The sequence below is a fragment of the Archocentrus centrarchus genome, chromosome 23 (assembly GCF_007364275.1).
Source record: "Archocentrus centrarchus isolate MPI-CPG fArcCen1 chromosome 23, fArcCen1, whole genome shotgun sequence".
NCBI lineage: Eukaryota > Metazoa > Chordata > Actinopteri > Cichliformes > Cichlidae > Archocentrus > Archocentrus centrarchus.
The window spans coordinates 930,656-953,275 of NC_044368.1; the positions used below are offsets into that span (position 1 = coordinate 930,656).

Below are 22,620 nucleotides of genomic sequence, written 5' to 3' on the forward strand. Positions count from 1 at the left end.
TGCTGTGTAGAACCGCACCATCAGCTCTCTACATGATGGAGCTAATGTTGCTCCATCATGTAGGTCCTTGTTAAACTGAAGGTAACTCAGAAAGATCAACTGCAGTGAAAGAGTCTAAACAAATACCAGCAGTACTGCAAAATATACACTATATATTTTATTATTTGAAAAAAACCCTCAAAAACATTTTTTAATCTGTTATAAAACGTCAAAATAAACTCGTGTGCAAAATATGGGGTTCCTCAGGTGAAAGGCACAGACCCAAGTAAAAGAAAAGGGTCAGGGGTCAGAGCTGGGATCATCAATGATGATCAATTAGTCGTCACGGTGTTAAATCATTAAACAAAAGAAAATCTGAACCCTCCATGTTTCGCTGCTGAGGGACTTCCCATCATGCACTGAGCATCTCTCCTCCTCTCACCTCGTTTCGCTCCTTGTGAAGCATGAAGCAGCCATGTTACCATAGCGACTAAGAAAACAAAGCTCTAAAAGATGCTTTTTAACCCAAATGATGATTTTTCTGCAAACCCAACAAAGCCACATTTTTAAAAATTATACAAATGCTGTGCTGCACGACCACCAGCAGCTCCAACTGCTCCAAACACGCAGCCTTAATATTTCAGCCTATGACTATAAAACGTGATCAAAATACAGAAAATAACAACAGTGTTGATGAAGCCAAAGTTTATCTGTTTGTCACATGAACATCTTCCCTGATTTATCGAGAGCCAGACAGTCACACAAACATCTGTATCAGTCAGCACGATGTGTTTGGGTATCAAACATCTGTATCATATCCCAACACAACTTCATCACAAATAAATTGTACGGGGGAAGAATTTTTAATGGTTTTTGTCCACGTCTTGAGGCCTTTCATCTGCTCTCACCTGTTCCGATCGCCCCCCCCCCCTCCTCATATTAAAGTTTACCCAGAATGCACTGCTCTGTTCCTCTACGTCACAGTTTATTCAGACTGTCAGAGAACAGAAATCAGCTTTAGACCCTGGAAGTGTGTTACACTGATGTGGTGTCAGTTTTTAGCAGAGCTGAAATGACAGTGTGAGGCGGAGGTTTCACTGGTTTGTTGGACATTTGTGTGTTTTGTGTAACTTCTCTGATTGTGTAACGTTAATGAATCAGCTGACTGTTTCCGTGCTGCGGCCTTCTCAGGAGGGCGAGCGCACCGAGGACAATGGGAGTGACAAGCAGGAGGAAAGTAAAAGCTTTCTCATACTGGAGCAATTAGCACGCATGGCTAACTCCCACTGATGAAGGGATCAAACACAGAAACACGCTTTCAGACGCTCCGAGCATCAGCCTGCTTCTGTGCCTCAGAGCCCACAAAGCAAACTGGAGAGTGGACAGCTCAGGAATCGCAGTGCATTCTGGGTAGTTCCGGCCATGTTGTTGTTCACACAAAGCACAGACAACAGGTAATAAGAAGGAACGCACACAAAGGCCTGATTCAGACGGCTGTGGGGGTCTGTGTAGAGCTGTGGTCGTCGGTGCCGCAGTTTTCCAGGCGGTGCTGATAGAAACAAATAAATGCCGGGACATCTCCCCTCCGGGGTCCTCGCTCTTTGCTGCCGGCAGCGAACATGTTTGTTCCTCTAGTTTTTCCACTTCTTAGTTCATTCCCTCGAATCCACTCCGATGGTTTCAGCAATCTCCTGATCATTATTCCTCATACTGAGACGATGATCGTTAATCTCAATTTGTCATATTGATGTCATCATGAAAAGGCCAAACCCAGAATCACTCACTAACCACACAAGGAGACCGAAGTTAACAAAGTACAACAGGAAGTGACAAACTGAGACCGGGACTAAGACACGAAGTTGATGCAGTGGAGCACAGACAGACCTGAGGACACAGATGGAGACAAACCACCATGAACCAAACCAGAAGCCAAGACTATCAACAAGAAACAAACTAACTAAAGGAAAGCCTGGCTCTGACCTGCATACTGTTCATTTTACATCATATTTAATACTGTACTGTCAATTTTTTGTGTGTCAGTTTATATTTTCATATCTCACTGCATGAACACTTATAAAGCATAAAGTTTTATTTGTTATTTAATGTTGCACTGTAATAATATCCTCACATGTAGCCAGTGGCGGTTTCTGATATGGGCGACATGGGCAGCATTTCATCTAGGGCGGCATGACCGCCCCCCTCCCCCCAACGCATTGCGATCGCCGCAGCAACGCCTACCGCACTGCTCCACTTGTGGGATAATGGGCGCCCTCTGCTTGCTGTGTATTGCATGTAGCTTTCTGCCATGGTCAGACAGGTTGTAACAGAAGAAAAAGGGCAGGCGGGGGATTCTCTCTCTGTCTCGCTGTCACTGCTTCACTCGATCGTCACACACACAGCGCTGCCCCGCCCCCTTCTCCTCTCAGCCTGGGGTGCGAGTCGAGTGAAGCAGTGATGGCGTGAGAGTGAGACTGTCAGTCGGGTTCATTCATTCATGCCTGTACAGTTTGGGCCTGGTTACAGCCAACAGTAACCGCTGAATTATAAATAAAGGCGACTTTTGCTGGCAGTCTCTCGCCAAACCTTTCATCCTCACGGACACTGCCATATCAAGATTAACGCGAAGTGTATGTCCTAATATTGAAAAGTTTTGCGAGATCTCGCAAAAGTAACTCAGGATCTCGCAAAACTTTTGCGAGATATGCAAAACTGACTCTTTTTTTTTTTTTTTTTCCCTCCCATGTTCCACAGAATGAATCTGTGCGTCTAATAAAATTAGATGCACACAACTGATAGAACACAAAGCCAATTTCATTTATAATACTGTAAATATGGTCATTAAATCACAGTATTTGTGTGAACCCGAATCCTGATAAAAAAAATAACACAAATACGAATCTAGACAGTTTGGACAAATGTTGGTGGATGGCGCAGTGTTGCCAGATTGGGCAGCTTGTGAACACATTGGGGTGGAATATTATATAGATATTTCTATATAATTATAAAATTATATAGATATATAATTTTACAATAAAAACTTCCTAAAAACCTACCAAATATGGTGAAAAGCAGCCAAAATTTTAACAAGTTACCCAAAGCTTGTATATTTAAATATATATCACACCTGGTGCTATTAACATGAGTTTCAGTGGAGGTTTTGTTGTGTTGGGCTGGCAACTGTCAGTCAGATCTGACAACCCTGGGGATGGGCGGTGGTGGTGGCGAATTGTGGCAGATGGAAAGGAAAAGGTCAAAGCCATCAGGTGCACAGTTTAGGAAAAAGAGAAAAGAAGAAGAGGAGAAACAAGCAAAGATAAAGGTAAGCAGAAGCTGTGTAATATTTCAGTTTCTTCCATGTTTTTTCAAATAAAAATTTAAAAGAAATTCTGAGTGTGCCTGTGATGGTGGGGGGACCTTCTGTTAAAGCCTGTCTGTCAGACCATGGCAGAAAGCTACATACACCACACAGCAGTCGCTCATTACCCCCCAAGTGTAGTAGTGCGGCGATCGCTATTGTGTGTGTGTGTGTGTGGGGGGGGGGGGGGGGGGGGGGGGGGGGGCGGCGGGGATGCTCGCCCAGGGCGCCAAACAGGCTAGGACCGCCACTGCATGTAGCTGCAGAGTTTAGTGCAGCTACATGCAACAGGAAGTAGTTTTTTATTATTTATTAATACTTCATTACAACACTTTGTGTTGTGGTGCAGCAGCAGCAGGTGCAGGAGCTTGTGGTCAGAGGTCAGAGGTCGGAGCAGCAGGAACGATGGCACCCAGTCAGGATTTCAGAAGCTGATTTTAAAAACTAAAGCATGAACACTCTGGCTCTGCTGCCGTGTAGCTCCAGCTCGGATAACTGCCCCGTCTGACAGCTGCTAGAATTATAACAAAATAGATTTTCTGAAATCTGGTGGAAGGTGATGTTCTCCCCTCCTTCTTCCTCCTCGTTTGCTCGTTAGCTCAGCTCCTCATCTGAGAAGCTCAAAACTCGGACTCTGTTCCCTGAAGTGCTTCCATGCTGGTCCCAACACAGCAGCTCACCATTCTGATGAGTTTTTAATGCCTACAACTGAACTTTCAACTCCCCCAAAACAACTTCTGTCTCTGCTTATTCCATGTGTACAATCAGGCTACGCTCCCATAATGCATTGCAGTGCTGACATCACAGTGCTGAGCTCTTAACCCCCCCCCCCCCCCCCCCCCCCCCAAACTATCAGCAGCACCAACAGGACTGACGCAGCACATAAACAAAGGAGGAAATCCAGATTTTAGGAGTTTCTGCACTTTTTTTTTGTTTGTCTGACATGGAAATGATTTTATTTATGTATTCATATAAAGATCCCATTTATCAGCCGTGATTAAATCTGGATCAGGGTGGAACGGATTTCATTTCAAACCTGCCAGGAGAGCAGACGGTATCAGATGTCAGAGCAACCTTTCAGTGCTAACAGTGGTCAGTGCACACAATACAGTACAACACAATGTGGCTGACACAGGAGAACATCCAAAAACCCAAACCACAATGTCTCAGTGAACCCTGAGAGTGTGAACATCATCATAATCAAGATAAAAACAAGCTCGACTGGCTGAACCCACCGCCCACATCATCTAACACACACGTCACAGCACACAAAAACAAGTGCATCTACACACAGTTACAAATACTTCTACAGAAGCAGGAAGCACATACTTCACTGCCACCCAAACCATCAGCTGAGTGAAGGTCATTTCAATCAGAAACCTCTGATTGAAATGAGCCACGCCTCCTTTCACACCTTGGCGCATGTGATTATGCACATGAACAATAGAGGGTCCCACCTCCAGGGGACTACGCCCACTGGGGTTCAGATACCTGGGTCTCTCCACCTTTGGTCTGAGAACTGAAGAAGCCTTTGGGATCAGAGGTGAAAAATCTTGAAGAAACAAAAAGAAGTCCAGTCGCCTTTTTTCAAGCTCCAGAGACTGAATAGTGACCGTGATTAAGAGAAAAGGCAATGAAAACAGACCATCATTATATTTTATATTATTTGGCTGCTTATCTGATTTTTTTTTTTCCCAAAGTGGCTCTATAGCGCCCCCTAAAGATGAGCCCCACCGCTGTGTTTCATGTGCGGGTATGAGATTTTGTACACATACATGTCAAGATGCAGAAAAAAAATGCTCCTGTAGCGATGCTACACCCAACAGGAAGTCACCATTTTGTCACATTTTTATATTTGGTATTTGTCAAGTTTTGTTAGTTGTTTTTGTCGAAGAGTGTCACCGCAGCGCCGTGGTGACATTTGATCATTTGCCGTGAAATTTTAATTGGCTGTCATTCACACATACATTACACAGTCTGGCCCAAACGTCTCAGGTGTGATAAGAGCCCCCCCCCCCCCCCCCCCCCCAACCCCTGAACACATCCATATGGCAATATTTAAAGATAGTCACAGCGCCACCTAGTGGAAACAGGAAATCAGTAGTAGAGTGAGCCCATGAATGTGGAATTTTCATTGTTGGATGCAGGCATCATAAACAGGAACATGACACGTAATTAGCGGGCACTCGCCAATGCCACCTAGTGGGCGTATGAGACGTTCAGTGGCCGAATGACACAGCATCCAAGTACCCTACCGGGCTAAAAACATTGAGGTGACCCAGTGATGCTCCTGACCATAGCGGCTGCACCTCGGCTCAACATGAGCCCGGGTGCGAGGGCCCTATCGTCGCTGCTTGCAGCTTTAACTTTACTTATGTTTGATTTGTTGTCCTTTTTTGGCAGACCTGAGCTTCCATATTCAGACTATCATTGCGAGAAGTGAGAATTTTGTGGTCAGAAGAGGACTGGGAAGGAAAAGGGAAGAGGTCAGAGAGAAGCAGAAGTTGTTATTGCTCTGTCATTTTGGGAAACCCAGAGTTTGTACTGAATGTGATACTGTAATTTCAGAAATGCTGTGAATAAAGTTTTTAAAAGCTGCTCTGTGCTCTGTGCTTGATGCAAATGACAATAACTTCTTTACCAGCATAAACATGATTTAGGCAAAGAAACAAATAAGCTTTTTAACACTAATTATTAGTGTTATAGGCTAATTATAGGCTTTATATTACACTGAAGTTTGAGTGGATAGACTGTAGATGCAAATTAAATATCATACATGTACATACATGCATGTTTCATATCTCCTGCGTTTAGAGGGTTTGCATTGAGCTTGGTGATGTAAGGCTTGGATGCAGCTGCCATGGAAACCCATTCATGAGGCTCTCACTGTTCTTGAGCTGATCTGAAGGTCACATGAAGGTTGGAGGTCTGTAGTGACTGACTCTGCAGAAAGTTGGTGACCTCTGTGCACTATGACCCTCAGCATCCACTGACCCCACTCTGTGATTTTACATGGCCTAACACTTCATGACTGAGCTGCTGTGCAGGCAGGAAGGAGGACCCCAAAACGCAGAACTCTAGGACGGGTGTAATTCACTCACATGCTTCATTTACACAGTCTTACACAAATAAACATGAGCTACCTCAGAATACACCTGACGGGTGAGAGACGAGAAACTGACCTAGCACGACTAGACATACATGAGCGACAGCAGGGAACAACCAATGACATGACAACAGGCATAGAAAACACAAGGCTTATATACACAGGAGGTAATGGACAAATGGGAAACAGCTGGGAGGGAAACACAGGAAACAAACTAAACCCAAAGCACACAGACCAAAGACCTACCAAAATAAAACAGGAAGAAACCTAACATTGTACACACAGACTAACACCTAGGGACAGCACATAAGCACAGGAAGACAGAAACACAGAAACCATGATAAAACAGAACTATACAACAAGAACATAAAACACTGGGCCACCGGCCCAGGACCGTGACACTACCACTTCATGGCTGAGTCGTTGTCGGAGCTCACAGCCAGGGCCCCCACGGCCACAGGCCAAGAGCCCCAGAGAAACAGTGATGATGGGCAGCCGCCCCCACCACAGGTCGGCCCTCCCCGCACGAGCCGAGGGAGGGCCCCAGGACCCCAGGAGCCTGAGAGCCACCCGACACTGAGCAGACCGCTGGAGACACCGCTAGAGTGCTGAAGGCAGTGGCACAGAACTCTGTGAAAATGACTCTGAGACTGTCCTGAGGAGGTGCTCCAAACTTCACAACATTTACTAGACGGTTCGAGGGACCACCATAAAGTCCAGCTGGAGCAGACCAGAGGTGATGGATCACTGTGGGTCAGCCTAGCTGCTCGGCCCCAATAAAAACAGCATACCTGAGGATGGGAGTGTGAAGAGGCTGTGTTGGGGTGGGTGGGGTCCTTGAGGATGGAGGCAGCTGTTCTGTGGATGCTGTGCAGAGCAGGTGGAGGAGTCCTCTGCAGGCATCAGTGATGGTCAGAGGTGGCAAAAGTACAGTCATTCTGTACTTAAGTAGAAGTACAGATATTAGTGTTAAAAAAACACTGGTAAAAGTTGAAGTTACTGGTTCAACTTCTTTACTCAAGTAAAAGTAAAAAAGTACTCTGAAATGTACTCAAAGTAAAAGTAGCTCTTTGGAGGACGTTTCTACCTGCTATTTTTGTGTTAAGCATACTAAACCTCCTATATTCATATAATAAACTTTATTCCAACCTAAATTCTAATAAATGTACTCAGCTTGAATCTCTTAGAGGGTGGCTCTGCCTCCACACAGAAACACAAATATTAGTACAGTCCGGGGTTACAGTGGGATTCAGCAGGTGGGGGAACCCTAGGATCAGTGGTTTCATATAGTTTCACAATATGAAAGAAACATGACTTCACTTCATATACAGATCAAAAAATGATTTTTTAAAAATGAGGACATTACATGTAGGCTTTAAATTTAAAGTTTATCAGATGTCACTGAGCAGTCCTTACCTTTAAATCCAACCTCTTCATCACCCAAATTTCCCCTCTGTGGGACAATAAAGGCTGTTTCTTCTTCTTCTTCTTCTTCTTCTTCTCTCTCATTCTGGGAAACAGCAGCTGGACCTTCAGCTCGCAGACACACTGTGTAACAAACTGTGTGTTTGCTGATATTTGTTGAGCTGATAGAAACGTTGCATTTGAAATGACCTGTCACCACATGTTACTGTGATGCAGCTGCTGTGAGCCTGCAGCTGTGGCGCTGCTGAGGCTGCTGGATGTACCAACCTGAGCATCAGCGAGTCCAGCTGCATTTTTAATCCAATCAAATCTACTTTTTAACAACCGGGCAGTTATGTACACACCGCTCTGATGAAGCAGATTAAAGCTTAAAACTTGCAGCAGCAATTCCAACATTTATATTTTAAAACGTACATTTTGCACTTAAATCACTATTAATAATGAAAAATAATGAATAATTTTAAAATGTGACTTTTAATAAACACGTCAGTTTAAAACAAAAACCTGAACTGTGAAAATACGTTTGACCAAAAACAAAAAGCTTCTTTTTCATTTCTTTCTACTAACCCGCTTTTTAAGAAATTAACATTTTTTAATATTTTACTTTTAGCATCAAACGTATGAGTGACTCAGACAGATTTTAAACTTACTTGTTTTTAATCTGCTGATTTATTTCAGGTCTGCGCTCTTTAATTAACAGTGGCGGTGTTTATTTATTTGTACCCATATTAATTTGGGGTTATTTCCTTGTTTATTGAATTTTATAGTTCTCGGTATTTCCCGTTTTCTCTCGCGGGTTGTCTTTGCTCCAAAAAAACAAAAAAACAAAAAAATGAGGCAGTGACGTAAACGCGTAACGTTTACGTCAGCAGATGTAAACAAGCGGAAGCCATCAGCGTGATCGGGAGTTAGACTGTTCGGTAATCACAGTGATTGATGAGCTGCTTCTGACGGAACCGAGCCGGTTCGCTCAGTCCGGACTTCCGGGATCACAGTGTGACCTCAGAGCGGCGCTGACGGCCGCCTGCGCGTGAGCAACATGGACGACAACAAGGTGAGCGAGCTAACAGCCGCTAATGGCTGCTAACAGCTAAGCGGACTGCAGGAAACTAGTTAACAGCTTTAACTAGCTACTGTCACCTGGTCACTGCCGTTAAAGCTGTGATGACCTTAACTGGCTGGAGTGCAGGTGTGTAACCTGTATGACAACCGAAGGTAACCGAGGCTAACGTTAGCTTCCTGCACAGGAAACGTTCTTTTAAAGAGCGGAGCTGAACTCCAGAAACGCGGTGAGCTGGTCGGTTTAACAGGTTAGCTCAGTGATCTCTTTAAGCAGCAGCTGCTGCTTTTATTTAGAAGTTTCCGGCACAGAATCAAACTCTGACCTGTTAAACTGTGGACGCTAAATTCAGGCTTATCGCAGAGCCCGGGGTGTCTGTGCTCAGGGGTCATCTGAACATCATTGATCACATGAAGCTGATTATCAGGCTGTGTCAGGGTTTCACAGCGCGGCACTGACCGATCATAAGTATTGATTAGTGTGCTGTCAGCAGAGCAGTATAAAACTATAATCAGGAAATATGAAGAGATTACAGACTGAGAGATGGTGCTGCTGCAGACAGCAGCGGCCGGGGTGAGTGTCAGATTAGCGGTACAGGAGGTAAAAGCGCTTTAGCTTGTGTGCAGCCTGACTGTGAGTCTCAGCCTCGGTGGAGCTGAGGCTCTGGGAAGAATAAAATACCTGCAAAACAGCTGATTCAGGATCAGACATTCATGGCTATAGAACAATAAACCTGCTGTAAAATTGTTTGCAGCTCACAGGAAGTCAGTGAGCAAAGTTGCATCTAAGAATCTGTATTTAAGCTGATGCTCATCAAACGTAAGGACTTTAGATGCTATTGAGAAACTTCCTGCTGCTCTTATGGCTGCATGCAGACGTCTGAGGGATCTTCAGGGAAGGTGACTATTTTCCAGAGAGCTGATTGGTCAGCAGGCGGTGATATCATACATGTTCACTGATCAGGAACATAACCCGAGGGGTGTGAGAATGAATAAAGTTTAGCATTGCCAGGCTTTGTTTGTGTTCGCCGACTCGACAAAACCTAAATCTCCACACAGAGATACAGATGATCATCTGTGCTTCAGGCTCTGAGCGCGCTCACATAAAAAGGGGTGTTTCACAGATCACGTGACTGAAAAAGATCCCTGTGAGTGCTGCCTCCTCCAATCAGACACACATGATGATGATGATGATGATGATAAAATGAAATCAAACAGTAAAATAATGTGAGATTCGAGCAGCAGTCTGATTAATCTGCTGGATTCTGAATGATTCTGTGTGAGTCTCTGCTGCTCCTCATTCTAAGGTGACTCACTGTAACAGCCTCATGAAGGAGACGTGGAAATCGCTTCAGTCTGTCGCAGTGAGATTAATGTGACTGACTGAACAGGTATGAACAGGTGTTCTTGATGTGTGACACTCAGCAGCAGGTCGGACGTTTCCTGCATCAATGTGTGCACGTTCAGTCTGAGCTGCTCAGAAACGTTCCCAGCAGAGTCTGCATCACTCTGAGAACATGCTGGAAATAAACGCGGCGCTTCAGCTGATCTTAAACAGACCTCTGAACAGCATCTGTTACCATGGTGACTGCAGGTAAAAATGCCACTTTCATAACAGACAGACTTTAAACTGAGCCCATTAAAACATGAATCTTCATGTGCAGGCTGCTCACTGCGGCAGGCTGATGGTCTTAAAGCTGTTTCTTCATCCTGCGGCTCCGTGTGCACTTCCTGTTGTTGTTTTCAGAGCTGAAGGTTTTAATTTTATCCAGAACTGAAACAGACTGATGAAGAAACACAGAGCGTGAGCCGGTTAGAGAAAGTGACTGAAACTTTGTGCGTCAGCTCACTGTTAAAGAGGGATTCAGGTGAAACGTTCAGTGGCAGCGGTGTGTGTTCTGATTAATGTCTGAACGTTTTCATGGCAGCACGAGGGTCACACTAAAAGCACGGGTATGAAAACAGACCCACCGCCTCCCACAGAGAGTGGCTTTGGTTCTGGTGTCTGCTCCGTCCTGTGGGTGGATTTAATGGTGTGTCTTTGTGTCGTCAGATGGTCACAGGTAAAGTGAAGAAGCCGGGAAAACGTGGCCGCAAACCTGCCAAAATCGACCTGAAAGCCAAACTGGAGCGAAGCCGGCAGAGTGCCCGCGAGTGCCGAGCCCGGAAGAAGCTGAGGTACCAGTACCTGGAGGAACTGGTTTCCAGTAAGGAGAGAGCCATCTGCGCCCTGCGGGAGGAGCTCGAGATGGTGAGTACAAAGAAACTCCACACTGAACAAACAATTTAAGTACTTTCTGTCAGTCAGAGAAAACAAGGGCACAGAGTTCAGATGTTTCTGCAGTGAACTTTAAACCTCTCGAACGTGAAGACGTGATCAAACAGGAATCGTAGGATCCATCCGTGATCTGTTTCCTGCCTCTGGGTGTTTGCAGAGTCAGTTCACCTGTTACTGAAATAAAGCTTAATGAAACTCTGAGCCACACAAACATGAATGCAGCTCAGAGACGCTGCAGAGCTTCTGCTGGGCTTAAAAATGCTGCTGCAGTCACACCTGAAGAGGAGCTGCAGCTCTCAGGTGATGGAGTTCCAGTTCAGCTGTGATTTTGGTTTTCAGGATAAGATGTTTGTCAGCTGAGGGGGGGTGCAGCTCTATAGCAGGGTGAATGCAAAGAGACGCTCACAGTGGGGGGGGTTATGATTTTAAACTGAACTTTTAGACTTTTAACTCCAGACTGCAGAGGAGTTTTAGACGACAGGATCTGAAGTGTGAAGCAGGTTTTTGTTAGAGGAGACGTGTTTGAGGCTGAGACGTGATAACAGTTATTGTTACTGATGGTTCAGGTGTATCAGACAGTTGTGCTCACCTGTCTCCTGTCGTCCTCCTGCAGTACAAGCAGTGGTGTTCGGCCATGGATCAGGGCAAGATCCCGTCAGAGATCAAAGCTCTGCTCACCGGAGACGAGCAGAAAATGCCTCCAGGCGGCACCAAGACGTCCAAGAACAGCAAGAACAACAACATCAGCAGCAGCAACGGGCAGAGTTAGACTCCCCTGCACCTCCTCCTCTTCTCCTCCTGCAGTTCATCGCTCACGCAGGACTCATGAGACCTTTAAACCTCCAAAGAACAAACCTGACACTGAATCGTGCCTGTTCACAGCACCAAGGGTCACGTCCTCCCTCAGTCCATGTGTGTAATAACTTTCACAGCCAGAAGGGGGAGCCAGACGCTCCTGACTGCAGGTCAAATCAGAAATATTCAGAAGAAACTGGGTAAAAAAAAAAGTAGCAAAAGTGTTTCTGGAGCTGAAGAAGTGATTTTTTTTTTTTTTTTTTTTTTTTTTTTAATGAATCCCAAAATGTTAAACTTCAGAACACAGACACAGTCGGGTTAACTGAGGATGAAACACGGACATGTAAAGAAGTTTTTCTGTGGTGGTTTGCAGGTCACATGACTGATGAGCATGTCTCTACGCTCTTATTGTAACACGTGTGTATATATATGTGTGTGTGTGTGTGTGTGTGTGGTCTGCAGCTGCTCCTGGATCAGCAGTTGGAGAGCTGTATATATATTTGTATGTGGTCGTCGGTCCCAGAGTGTTTGTGCTGATGAGTGTTTGAAATGAGCTGAAGGACTGATGGCGAATGAACGGCGAGCACGTCTGCGATGTGTCTTCATTTTTTCACGCACTAAAATCTTAATTTCTGAACAGCTTGTAAGCTCTTTTTGTCATTTGTGCACCTTTTTAAAATTTAGCTGAAGCACTTTGTTTCATGATTGTAAGAAAATGTGAGTTTAAACTTTCTCAAAGCAAATAAAAGTGTTTGATTCTCAGTGAAGCTCCGAGTCTTTTCTGTGGGATCAGGAACACCTCGCTGCCCGCACGGCTACATGTACGTTAGCATTACACGCATTAACCTGCAGGCATACAGTCAGAGAAAGAAGCTGTTCTAAGGTTTCATGTATTGACCTCAGCAGGTCATAAAATGAGGTGAATACAGCCTGAGATGAACAACGTGACCTATTACACCATGTTATCAATAAAAAGTCAGCAGTGTAGCCCTCCACTGTGTAAACACTAAGGACATCCTTACTGCTTCCACAGGAGTTAATCAATGCACTTGATTAGCTAAAATCCTCTGTGAGACAAACAGTTGTGGTATCTCTAGGACTCAGCATGTTTCCTGTGTGACTTCATCAGTCTGTCACATTAACCCCCCCCCCCCCGAGTGGGCCATTGCAGCACCTTCATTCTTGCTGCTGTGCTTGGATCATCGTCCTGTTGGTGACCCAGTTTGGTCCAAGGTTCAGCTGTGGGACAGACGGCCTCACATGTGCCTCTGAATACTTTGGTCTACAGAGGAGTTCATGGTCCACTCAGAGACTGCAGGGATCCTCCGCCCTCCTCCATCATGCTGACAGCTGCTCTGAGGTGTTGGTGCTGATGTGCATCATGGACAAACGTCTGCACTTTGGTCTCATCGTGTTGTTCCTGAAGTCTTTGTGGTTTGTTCAGATGCAGCTTTGCAGTCCTCAGCTGTGCCGCCGTGTTCTTTTAGAGAGAAGAGGCTTTCTCCTGCAGCCCTTCCTAACGAGCTATACTGGTTCAGGCTGTTTCTAATTGTGCTGTCATGAACTTTAACCTTTGACATGCTGACTGTGGCCTGCAGAGTCTGAGATGGAGCTCCTGGTTTTTTGCAGTTTCTCGAGCGTGGCACACTCTGATCTTCGGGTGAATTTGCTGGAACACTGAACGCTCCAGACTGCTGCTTTTACAGAGCTGCTCACACCTGCTGATCATCAGTTAATCAGTTCATTTGATTATCAGCATCTGGCTGACTAATCCTCTTAGTTCTTATATGAGCACTAAGTTTTCCAGAGGACTGAAGGAAAAGAGTTGGAGAGGACCTGATTCTCATTTGTATTAACTGTGTTTTAGTTCTCAAACCAAACCTTAATCACAATTTATTATCAATAATCACAATCTTTTCTTAACCACATTTTGGCAGAATTGTAGGTATTTGTTTCTCAGAATCATGTTACATCCACTTACACATTTGCTAAATGCATCTGAAACAGACCCAGCATCAGAAAGTGAACTGAATAAAACAGTAAAATTTTTTAACAAATTTATCTTTGAGCACTCAATAGATTTCAAACCTTAATGGTTCTGGAAGCCATAATTGGTAATTTTCCTAATTGCCCAACACAGTCTATGCCAATCAGTGCTTGAACCCCTCCGCCCAGCTGTCAGGTCCATAATCTAGTCTGTTTAGTTTTACTTTGATTCAGCCCAGTTAATCTGAACTAGCTGGGCTTCGTTATCTAACCAGCTCACTGTCAGTACAGTCATGGTAACAAAGCAGATGATATTATTAACATATTAGCTTTTACTAACATTAGCTTCTACCACGTACATTCCTGTAGCAAACCAGATGCAGTTACAAGAGTTTTATGATAGATGACCACACAAAATGTTAGCTAGCCAACAAGTTGACATCAAAACACAAAAGGTGATATATCCATGGAGAAAGATCCATCAAAACACAGCACAGAATTCTGATTCAAATCTGAAGTATAAAAATCACCAATATGGCTGCTAGAAGGTTTGATACATCAGAAAGAAAGCCCTTTATACAATCTGAACACATTCTGTAAAGTTAAATACAGTGCTAGCATGTTAGCCTGTGGCTAGCTCACCTGCCTCCACTGGCATTGTGCTATTTCAGACAAGTTTATTTTTATAAGCTGCCCAAGCTCATTCACACAAATGTATTTGGAGGGTTGGCATTAGTGGGCCAAGCTACCTTCTTTTCTTTAGCTTCTCGGTCAAATGTGTCATAGACTGAGTCCTTAGTCACCATCTTTGCTTGCACTGGGATGTCCACCACCCCTACGTAGTTCTTTTTGGCCATGCGGGAGCTCGCGGTGATGGTGTACGCATTACTGCGATAGCATTTCATGGATGACATGCAGAAGGTCTCCCGCATGCCACGTCTGAAGTTTGCATTGTAGACAGAGTACAGGGTGGGTTTGGACGCTGTGGAGCTGAAGGAGATCCAGGTGATGGCTGTGAAGAAAAGCAGTCCCTGCCTGCTGGGTACATCAGACTCCCTCGGGTGCCACAGTTGGGCGAGATAGAAGGGGGTCCAGGTGAGGAAGAAAACAGAATTGAGCATAAGGAACATCTTGATGGTCTTGACTTTAGTCCGTGGGACGATGTTCATTGTCCGCCGCACTGTGTGGCCATCAGCACTGATCCTCCAGATGTACCGGACCACCCGCTGGTAGAATGATATTATCAATCCAACCGGGACCAGAAGACCAATGAGAAGATGAACTGCTGCGTAGACTATACTGCCCCAGCTCTCAGGAAGGAAAAAGTCACAATGACTGTCTGTAGATGTAGATCCATAGAAGAAGAGGCAGGGAGAGGCAAAGGCTGCATCAAACAGCCACGAGGCCAGAATCATCTTCTTTGCCTTTTCTCTGGACACCTTGAAGCTGAGGGGGTAGACGATTGTGTAGAAGCGATCTATTGAGATGGAAAGCAGGACATAGACCTGCACACCTGGGCAGAGGTGCTGTAGATAGCGCACAGCCTTGCAAGCTGCTGCGCTCATTGGCCATCGTCCAGAGGCAACCTGCAAGAGGATGAATGGGGCACAACCGAGGCTCATGAGCAGGTCCGCGCAGGCCATAGACACCACAAAGTAGTTGGTGGTGGACTGAGTCCGTCGGCTTCGGTGGATGACCAGGCAGACAAGGGCATTTCCCAAGATGGAGACCAGCCATAGAACCCCAAACACCAAGCCTAGGATGGCAACCTCACCTGAAGTCAGCTCATCAGGGGCAGAGGTCGTATTTCGCTGGCCGGAGAACGTGCCCTCGAGGCTGCAGAGTGGAGCTGTGGGTAAGGTTGCCAGGACAGTTAAGTTTTCTCTCTTGGAGTAGTTAAATGACATCTGATACATGAAAGATGGCAAGTAGATGGAGGGATTGACACCAACTGTGTTTGAGGACTGGGCATACACCATCGCTGTACTGCTGGGTCAGAGAGGAGCTGTGGAGACAAAGAGACGTGTCATTAAAACAACCTCTGAAAAATATCTGCAGAGCTGATAAATTAATGTTCTAGGACATATTTCTCAACAAGAAACTGTTTATCCACACAGTAATCCATACAACACCTTAAGCTGCAGCACCGATTGCCAGATACAATCAGCTCTTCACAATCACTACACCAAGTTGTTGCTCAGCAATAAATAGTTCAGAGATGCAACATAAATATGTTGGTTGTTGGATGGTTAGATGTACCGCTGTTGGTCATTTTTCAGAAAGGTGTGAGGCTCAAGAGGTAATGAGATTGTTATCAGTGAGATAAGTAGGGTTCATGGTCACTTTTTTGATAAATACAAAGGCAGGTAGACAGGTGGACGAGTTGTTGGTATATGGACGGACAGACAGTCATGTTAGTTGACAGCTATGCAGACTGGTATTTTGGTAGGTAGGTGAGGTCGGGGGTAGAAGAGCCAGTTGGTAGCACCATAGGTAATTAGATTGGAAAGCTGTTTGTGTGGGTAGGAAAACTGATTGATTAGTTAGTTGGTTAGGTGAGGATCAGCAGACTAATCGTTCTTCATTTGGATTTGGGGATCAAGCTTGATGTATGAGATATGTGAGTAACTAGTCATAATATCTTCGATTGGTCCCATATTAGTAGTAGTATGTTGTCACAACTCCTACGAGCACCTGGAGAATTCATCTGTTGTGAAGCAGTTGATGCCATAAAGCCATCGTGTTACCACAACCGATGTGTTTGTGTACGCCAGTGTAACAAAGGACGTCCTGCTGCCAACGGCGTGTTTATAACCGTATCTCAGCTTCTGGGAGTCTCAGAGTTTACTGACACTTGTCCAAGATGTGCACCCAGACCAGGAGCCGCCTTACTTCGCCATTCTAGACGAGCTCCAAGCAAAGTCCAAGCAAAGTCTAGCTAGTGCCCAAAGGTTGGTCGGTCAAAGGTTGGTCGGTCAAAGGTTGGTAGGTAGTTTGAAGGATTGGTTTGTTGTTTGGGTATCAGATGGTGAGCAGTAAGAAAGTTAGCTGAGCGTCATTCTGGTGTTTAAATGGTTGGTTCATGTCACAGTGATGTTCTCTTACAGCCTTTCTCTGAGCTCGATGAAGACATTTACAGCGTTGGGGGATCGTTGCTCATTAAGGTAACAGTTCTAATGAAGCCATAGTTCCACTTCAGAAAGCACATCTGGGGAAATGTAGAATCTCCAGATACTAAAAAAGTGCGGATGCACTTTATGTTTTCATTAAACTCCAGGAAACATGTGAGGCAGCAGAGCTCAGGACTGCAAACAAGACAAACTCCACCACACGAAACTCTCCATCATCACCATCCTCATCCTCATGCTCAGCACTTAGTTCCCAGCCAGTGCTGCAGGCTCATTTAATTAATCCTTCACTGGGATCGAGTTCAGAGTCCACAGAGAGCTGCCCCCCCCCCCCTCTGAGGTTGCTCTTTAAGGATGTGAAGAAGCCCTCAGAGGAACGTATGGCTGCTGTTGTGTTTATACCTTAGCAACCACATCCATCCTGACTGATGACGGCGGGTAAACGAGGGAAGAAGGCGGACACAAGACTCACACACAGTTTACTGAAGAACAACTACACAACAGGTAAACCTGAGCCCACAGAGAACGTCTGTTCACACACAATGGTTTGGAGAACAAATATAAATAACTGGTTTGTGCAGGAGTAACGAGTGATACTGATCATTAATGCAGACAAAGATGCTGCACACTGAATAAACTACAACACTTTTTTACTTACAGGACTTTTTTTTTATTAACCATCACATATCCTGGATATTCCTGAAGGCCCTGAGTCAGACTGGATTATTTTAAACTGTTAATCATGCAAAGCTACTCTAAGAGAGTCCAGGAATAAGAATGTGAAGCTGGAAACAAGCAGAATAAGCTCACCTTTAATTAGTTACTTAAATTAATTTGCAGCTGTAATTTAACTCATCAGATTTTTGCTGACACCAAATTTCCTTCATATTAGAAACAACATATGCAAACATTTACAAGCAGCTTATTATTAAGAAAACTGTTACCCACTTTCTGCTAAATGACTGATAGATTATTGGTATAATAGAAAATGACAAATGTTCATCATTATGTCCTGATGCTGCCGTGAAGTCTCAGATATGTTGATTTTATTCATTTTATGAGCAGCAAAAACTCATATTTGCAGCTGGAGTGATTGAATTTACTTTAAATAAATTATTATTATTTTTTACTTTTAAACGTAATGCCAGTTAAGTTTCAGTCCAGTATTTAATGGAGCCAGTTGGAGGTCGGCCTCTGAGCATCAGAGACAAAAATAGAAGCGATCGATTCGTCGATGGTCAGAAAATAAACGATTTTTTTTCCTGGTTTAAACAAATGAAATAAATCAATCTGTGCTGATGCTGCTCAGCTGAGAATGGGACTCAGTGCAGTTTGTTTGGAACTGCATATCTGGGTCAAATGTTTGTGGACAGTTTGGCGGAGGCTCTTATTTCAGTGTGACTCTGAAAGCTGCAGCAGAAAAATTAAACCTGGGATTATTGAACAGACCAAACTGCTTAAAGGCTCTCAGGATTTGTTGGTTTGAACCGAACAGCTGGTGTTTGATGTCAGCTGTGCGCACTGATTTAGACCGTCGTGTTTACGCCTGCACACCGTTCACATCCTTCCAGCCTGAAGCTGCTCATGGAAAAATACCGACGAGTCCAACCTGCTGCAAACCCAGAGGTCCGGACTCAGGTGTCGCGGCGCCGCGTGCAGGACTCGGTGTACTAATAATAATGGAGCTCATTCTCATGTGATGTTCTACATTAAAAATGAACATAGCGGTAATAAAAGGCTCCGTCTTACGTGCTGGGCGTCATTCTAGCCGCTCCTCTGGCTCCTTTCATCCATGAGGACTCACATAAACGCGGCCGTGTCGCAGCGTCATGAATCCGGCCTGAACAACATGTCTGCTGATGATGAGGACGATGATGAAGGACGGACGAGTCCGAGAAAACCAGCCCGCTGGCGGCCTCTGCTCAGCGGGCTGCAGGTGATCAGGTGTCCCGGAGTCCGCAGCTGAAGCGCCAACGCGGATCAGAGGATGGAGAGACGCTTCATGATGGTGTCTGTCCGTGATTCAGAGGAGGAGGCGGAGGAGCAGGAGGAGGTCCGAGGAGGAAGCAGACATCACGGCAGCTGAAGGATGAAGCTGCAGCTGAGGAAGAGGAGGGTGGATGTTTTCTTCTCATCAGCAGGGGCGGACCAAGCGGCAGGAAATGAGGAAATGAGGCCCCTCAAGTGGAAGCTGCTGCTGTACAGAAGACTGTTTATGCCAAGAAAGACTCAATAAATCAATAATAAAGAAAATAGAATAAACTGAAATGGGGAGAAAATAAAATTGCATTTTAAAAAGAAATGCCTCCATAGTATGGAAGACTACACACACACACACACACACACACACACACACACACACACACACACACACACACACACACACACACACACACACACACACACAGATGAATAAAAACAGTTTATGATTAAAATTATACAATTAAAATAACATAAAATGCAGTACATGGTAAAGATAATATTTAATTCGGGTTATTTAACAGTCATAATGAGTGTACTGCTGAAGCTTCTCCACAAACAGCTGTCTTACAGGGAGAGCCAATCACAGTTAATGTTCCTCAGCATGACCTCCCTGAGCCACCGTAGAAGTGCTTCTTTCACTCCATGAGGAACACTCTCTGTGGTAATAATGCTGCAGCTGAGGCCAAGAGCAGAGGCTGGATGAAAGCTGGAGGTCACACTGGTGGATGAAGTCTCATGTTGAAGCTCGGGCTGAGCAATTTCTCCGGTTTGATGAGAAAGGACCGTCGTGGCTGACAGCTTGTCCATCACAGGTTGTTGATACTCCTCTGTGGCTCTGATGGGACCATCGTTTCCACAGAGAACATCACGTTTTACTGAATAAAACTAGAAACCAGCAACTGAGACCATAAACTCACCTCGAAAGAGTTTATTGAGCTCAGAGTTCAGGTGAGAAGTTGGCTCATTTTCTGAGATTTTTATACAACTGGACTTCAGAGGAGCCGCCTGCTGGTCATTAGAAAGAATGCAGGTGTACAACCACCTTTTAGTCTCAGCAAAATGTAAAGTCACGAAAAGCAATCAGGTGGTGGAGCAGGTCCTCCAGTCCATCCAGCATCCTCAGCCGGGATACTGAACAGAGATGGCCCTGATGCATCCCTCAGTATGAGTGTGTGTGTGTGTGAGAATATGCGTATGATTGACAGGTACTGTATGAAAACCAGTCCATTTATGTGTCCAGAGTCTTCAGAGAGGAGCCTTTAAAAGAAGTTTGAACCCAACAATTTATTTTTAGTGCCTAAAAGAAACCGATCAGTTTTTAATGATAAATAAAACATATTTGAAATCAAATCTTTGGAGATTTACAGACCTAATTTTCCAACAGCTGATATTTTTTCTTTCAGACACACCAAACAGATTCCTGAACATTTGTTCAGTTATTTATCAGCTGTTTACGCTCTGATCAGCTGTGTCAGTGTAAACATGTTGAATCTGAATTAGGATCACTGAAGCAGAGCTTACGATGACATTATGAAGACACGATCACACAAAGTGACGTAATGACATAAATAAACCACATTATTAAAATGTAAACTAATGTTTAATTGCAGTGGCTGAGCCAGCCACACATCCAGCATGGGTTCAGGTGCAGAGCGCCCTCTGGTGGACAGACTGTGCAATGTCTGTATAAACTCCCCCAACGTGGTTCATCTATCAGCTGTTATAAATGCAGATACTGATAGATCAGGATATATCAATATCAGCCTATAATACTGGCCAGGCTCCATCAGCCAGGGATTTAAAATATGACCCATGAAGTGTGAACATCTGTCACAGGTAGGAGGTGAGCTCCTGACACCAAACTGGACTTTTCTGCCCTTTAAAAGTGAAAATTATGAGTTTTGTGCGCATGACCGTGGGTCAGTGCACCGTGGGTACCACCGACACGGTTACCCCACCGGCCGAAGGACGGACAAAGATGGATTGTTATAGATACAAAGACAGCTTCAGGCTGACCAATAGGAGCGCAGCTGTCATCAGTCCTTCAGCCTGATAACAAAACAATAAGAGGCTGACTGCAAAGGTCCAAACTCATAAAAGAAGCAGAAACCAGGAGAGCAGACTTCTGGCAACAGGAAGTCAACAGCATGACGTCAGAGCCAATCAGTGAGTTACTAACCAATGAGAGAGAGAGAAGGAAATAATCAGTCTGAGGAAAAAGTGTCAAAATGATCAGAGAAAGCTAATAAAGCTAATCAGCACCAAACTTTGAATAAGGTGCACATAATCAGAGAATTTAATACTTACTGCTTTCAGGGATGCAGTGGGAGCGTGGCCGTGGTGGGGCTTGAACCACAGATTTCTCAGATATCCACAGGTGAGCAGGGAGTCAGGAGCCCCCCACTCTCTGCCTCAGTGTGAGAGGAGGCAGATGCAGCATCAGAGACGGGCCTGTGGGAGGAAGCCGAGAGAACCCACACAGAGATCTGATGGTGAGGCGATGGTGCTAACCACTGCACCACCGCGCCGCTGACTCGTGTAAAAAACCTGCTGCACTCTCTGTAACAGCCACACTATTAAAGACACCTGCAGGTATTCTCACTGTAGGCGCACCTCTACAGCTTCAGGGCTGTGGTAGTTTAGAGCAGGGATGTTGAAGTGCTGAAGCAGAGACACATCTAAAACCTGCAGGACACCGGACCTCCAGGCCTGGAGTTGAGGATCCCTGGTTTAGAGGTTCAGAACTGTTGCTCCCACCACCCCCCCAACCCTAACTCTAACAAAAATCTAAGAAAAAATTTTTCATTTATTGTTGCCATTTATGACTTCAACCTTTAATCATCAGGCTTCATGGAAATTAAGCTTCTGGTTCATTAGGCTGCACCTTTAGTTCACCCACACTGGCCAATAACCCCCCCTGTGGTGGGGGCCAAACCCTGCACTCGCACAGGGCACCAAGAAGTGTGGAGGATTCAGCGTTTCTGTTCCTGCAGCCTCAGCCTGCTGCTCCGCCGGCTCTATAAAAGGAAATGATGTCGTCCATTATTGGTCCCATGCTCACAGGGGCTGCTTGCGCAGCATATCACCATGACAACCCCCGTGCTGAGAAGACCAACAGGCCAGTTGCTATGGGAACCATCGATGGTGCTAATTCGAGAGGGGGGAGGAGGGGAGCGAGAGAGGGAGGGGGTCATCCTCACTGACAGTAAACGAGGCAGAAAGAAAATCTTTGAAAGCTTCAGTGACTCGTTGTGATCAGCTGAGGACACTCATGAATTTAAATGGAAACCAGTTACCACCAAGAACAACAAAAACAAATAAATATAAACAAACAAAAGTCATAATTAGATGTCGGGTCTAAAGCAACTTTGTTTTCATTTCTGCCTGCTTAAATATTATTTCATTTAAAATAATTTGAATTAAAATAACTCATATTTAATAATCCAACATACTGAGTTGGTATGGAAGAAAGTTTTTATGGTATTTTTAATTCTTGCCTTCAACATTGTGGGTTTTATTTGTACCA

General features: G+C 44.8%; 2 protein-coding genes across 3 annotated transcripts; one reads left to right on the forward strand and one right to left on the reverse strand.

Moving 5' to 3' along the window:
• The first annotated feature begins 8,715 nt into the window (after positions 1-8,715).
• Positions 8,716-12,294, forward strand: crebl2 (cAMP responsive element binding protein-like 2). Its single transcript, XM_030720133.1, has 3 exons — positions 8,716-8,919; positions 10,978-11,175; positions 11,816-12,294. The coding sequence occupies exons 1-3, from the start codon at positions 8,905-8,907 to the stop codon at positions 11,969-11,971; spliced, it is 369 nt and encodes a 122-aa protein (XP_030575993.1). The 5' UTR covers positions 8,716-8,904; the 3' UTR covers positions 11,972-12,294.
• A 1,640-nt stretch (positions 12,295-13,934) lies between these two features.
• Positions 13,935-19,187, reverse strand: gpr19 (G protein-coupled receptor 19). Of its 2 annotated transcripts, XM_030720354.1 has the most exons (3): positions 18,861-19,187; positions 15,936-15,988; positions 13,935-15,832 (listed from the first exon to the last, which is right to left on the reverse strand). In XM_030720354.1, the coding sequence occupies exons 1-3, from the start codon at positions 18,899-18,901 to the stop codon at positions 14,688-14,690; spliced, it is 1,239 nt and encodes a 412-aa protein (XP_030576214.1). In that variant the 5' UTR covers positions 18,902-19,187; the 3' UTR covers positions 13,935-14,687. The 2 variants fall into 2 exon arrangements, with proteins under 2 accessions (XP_030576214.1, XP_030576213.1); XM_030720353.1 differs by having other exon boundaries at positions 13,935-15,988; positions 18,861-19,185.
• Positions 19,188-22,620: the final 3,433 nt, after the last annotated feature.

What these genes read in the sequence shown, in the direction of transcription:
- crebl2 (XM_030720133.1), top strand. An exon ending in TGCGGGAGGAGCTCGAGATG is followed by an intron (nt 11,176 to 11,815) that starts GTGAGTACAAAG and finishes GTCCTCCTGCAG; the next exon opens with TACAAGCAGTGGTGTTCGGC.
- gpr19 (XM_030720353.1), bottom strand. Translation starts at nt 15,962, where the DNA reads ATGGTGTATGCCCAGTCCTCAAACACAGTTGGTGTCAATCCCTCCATC.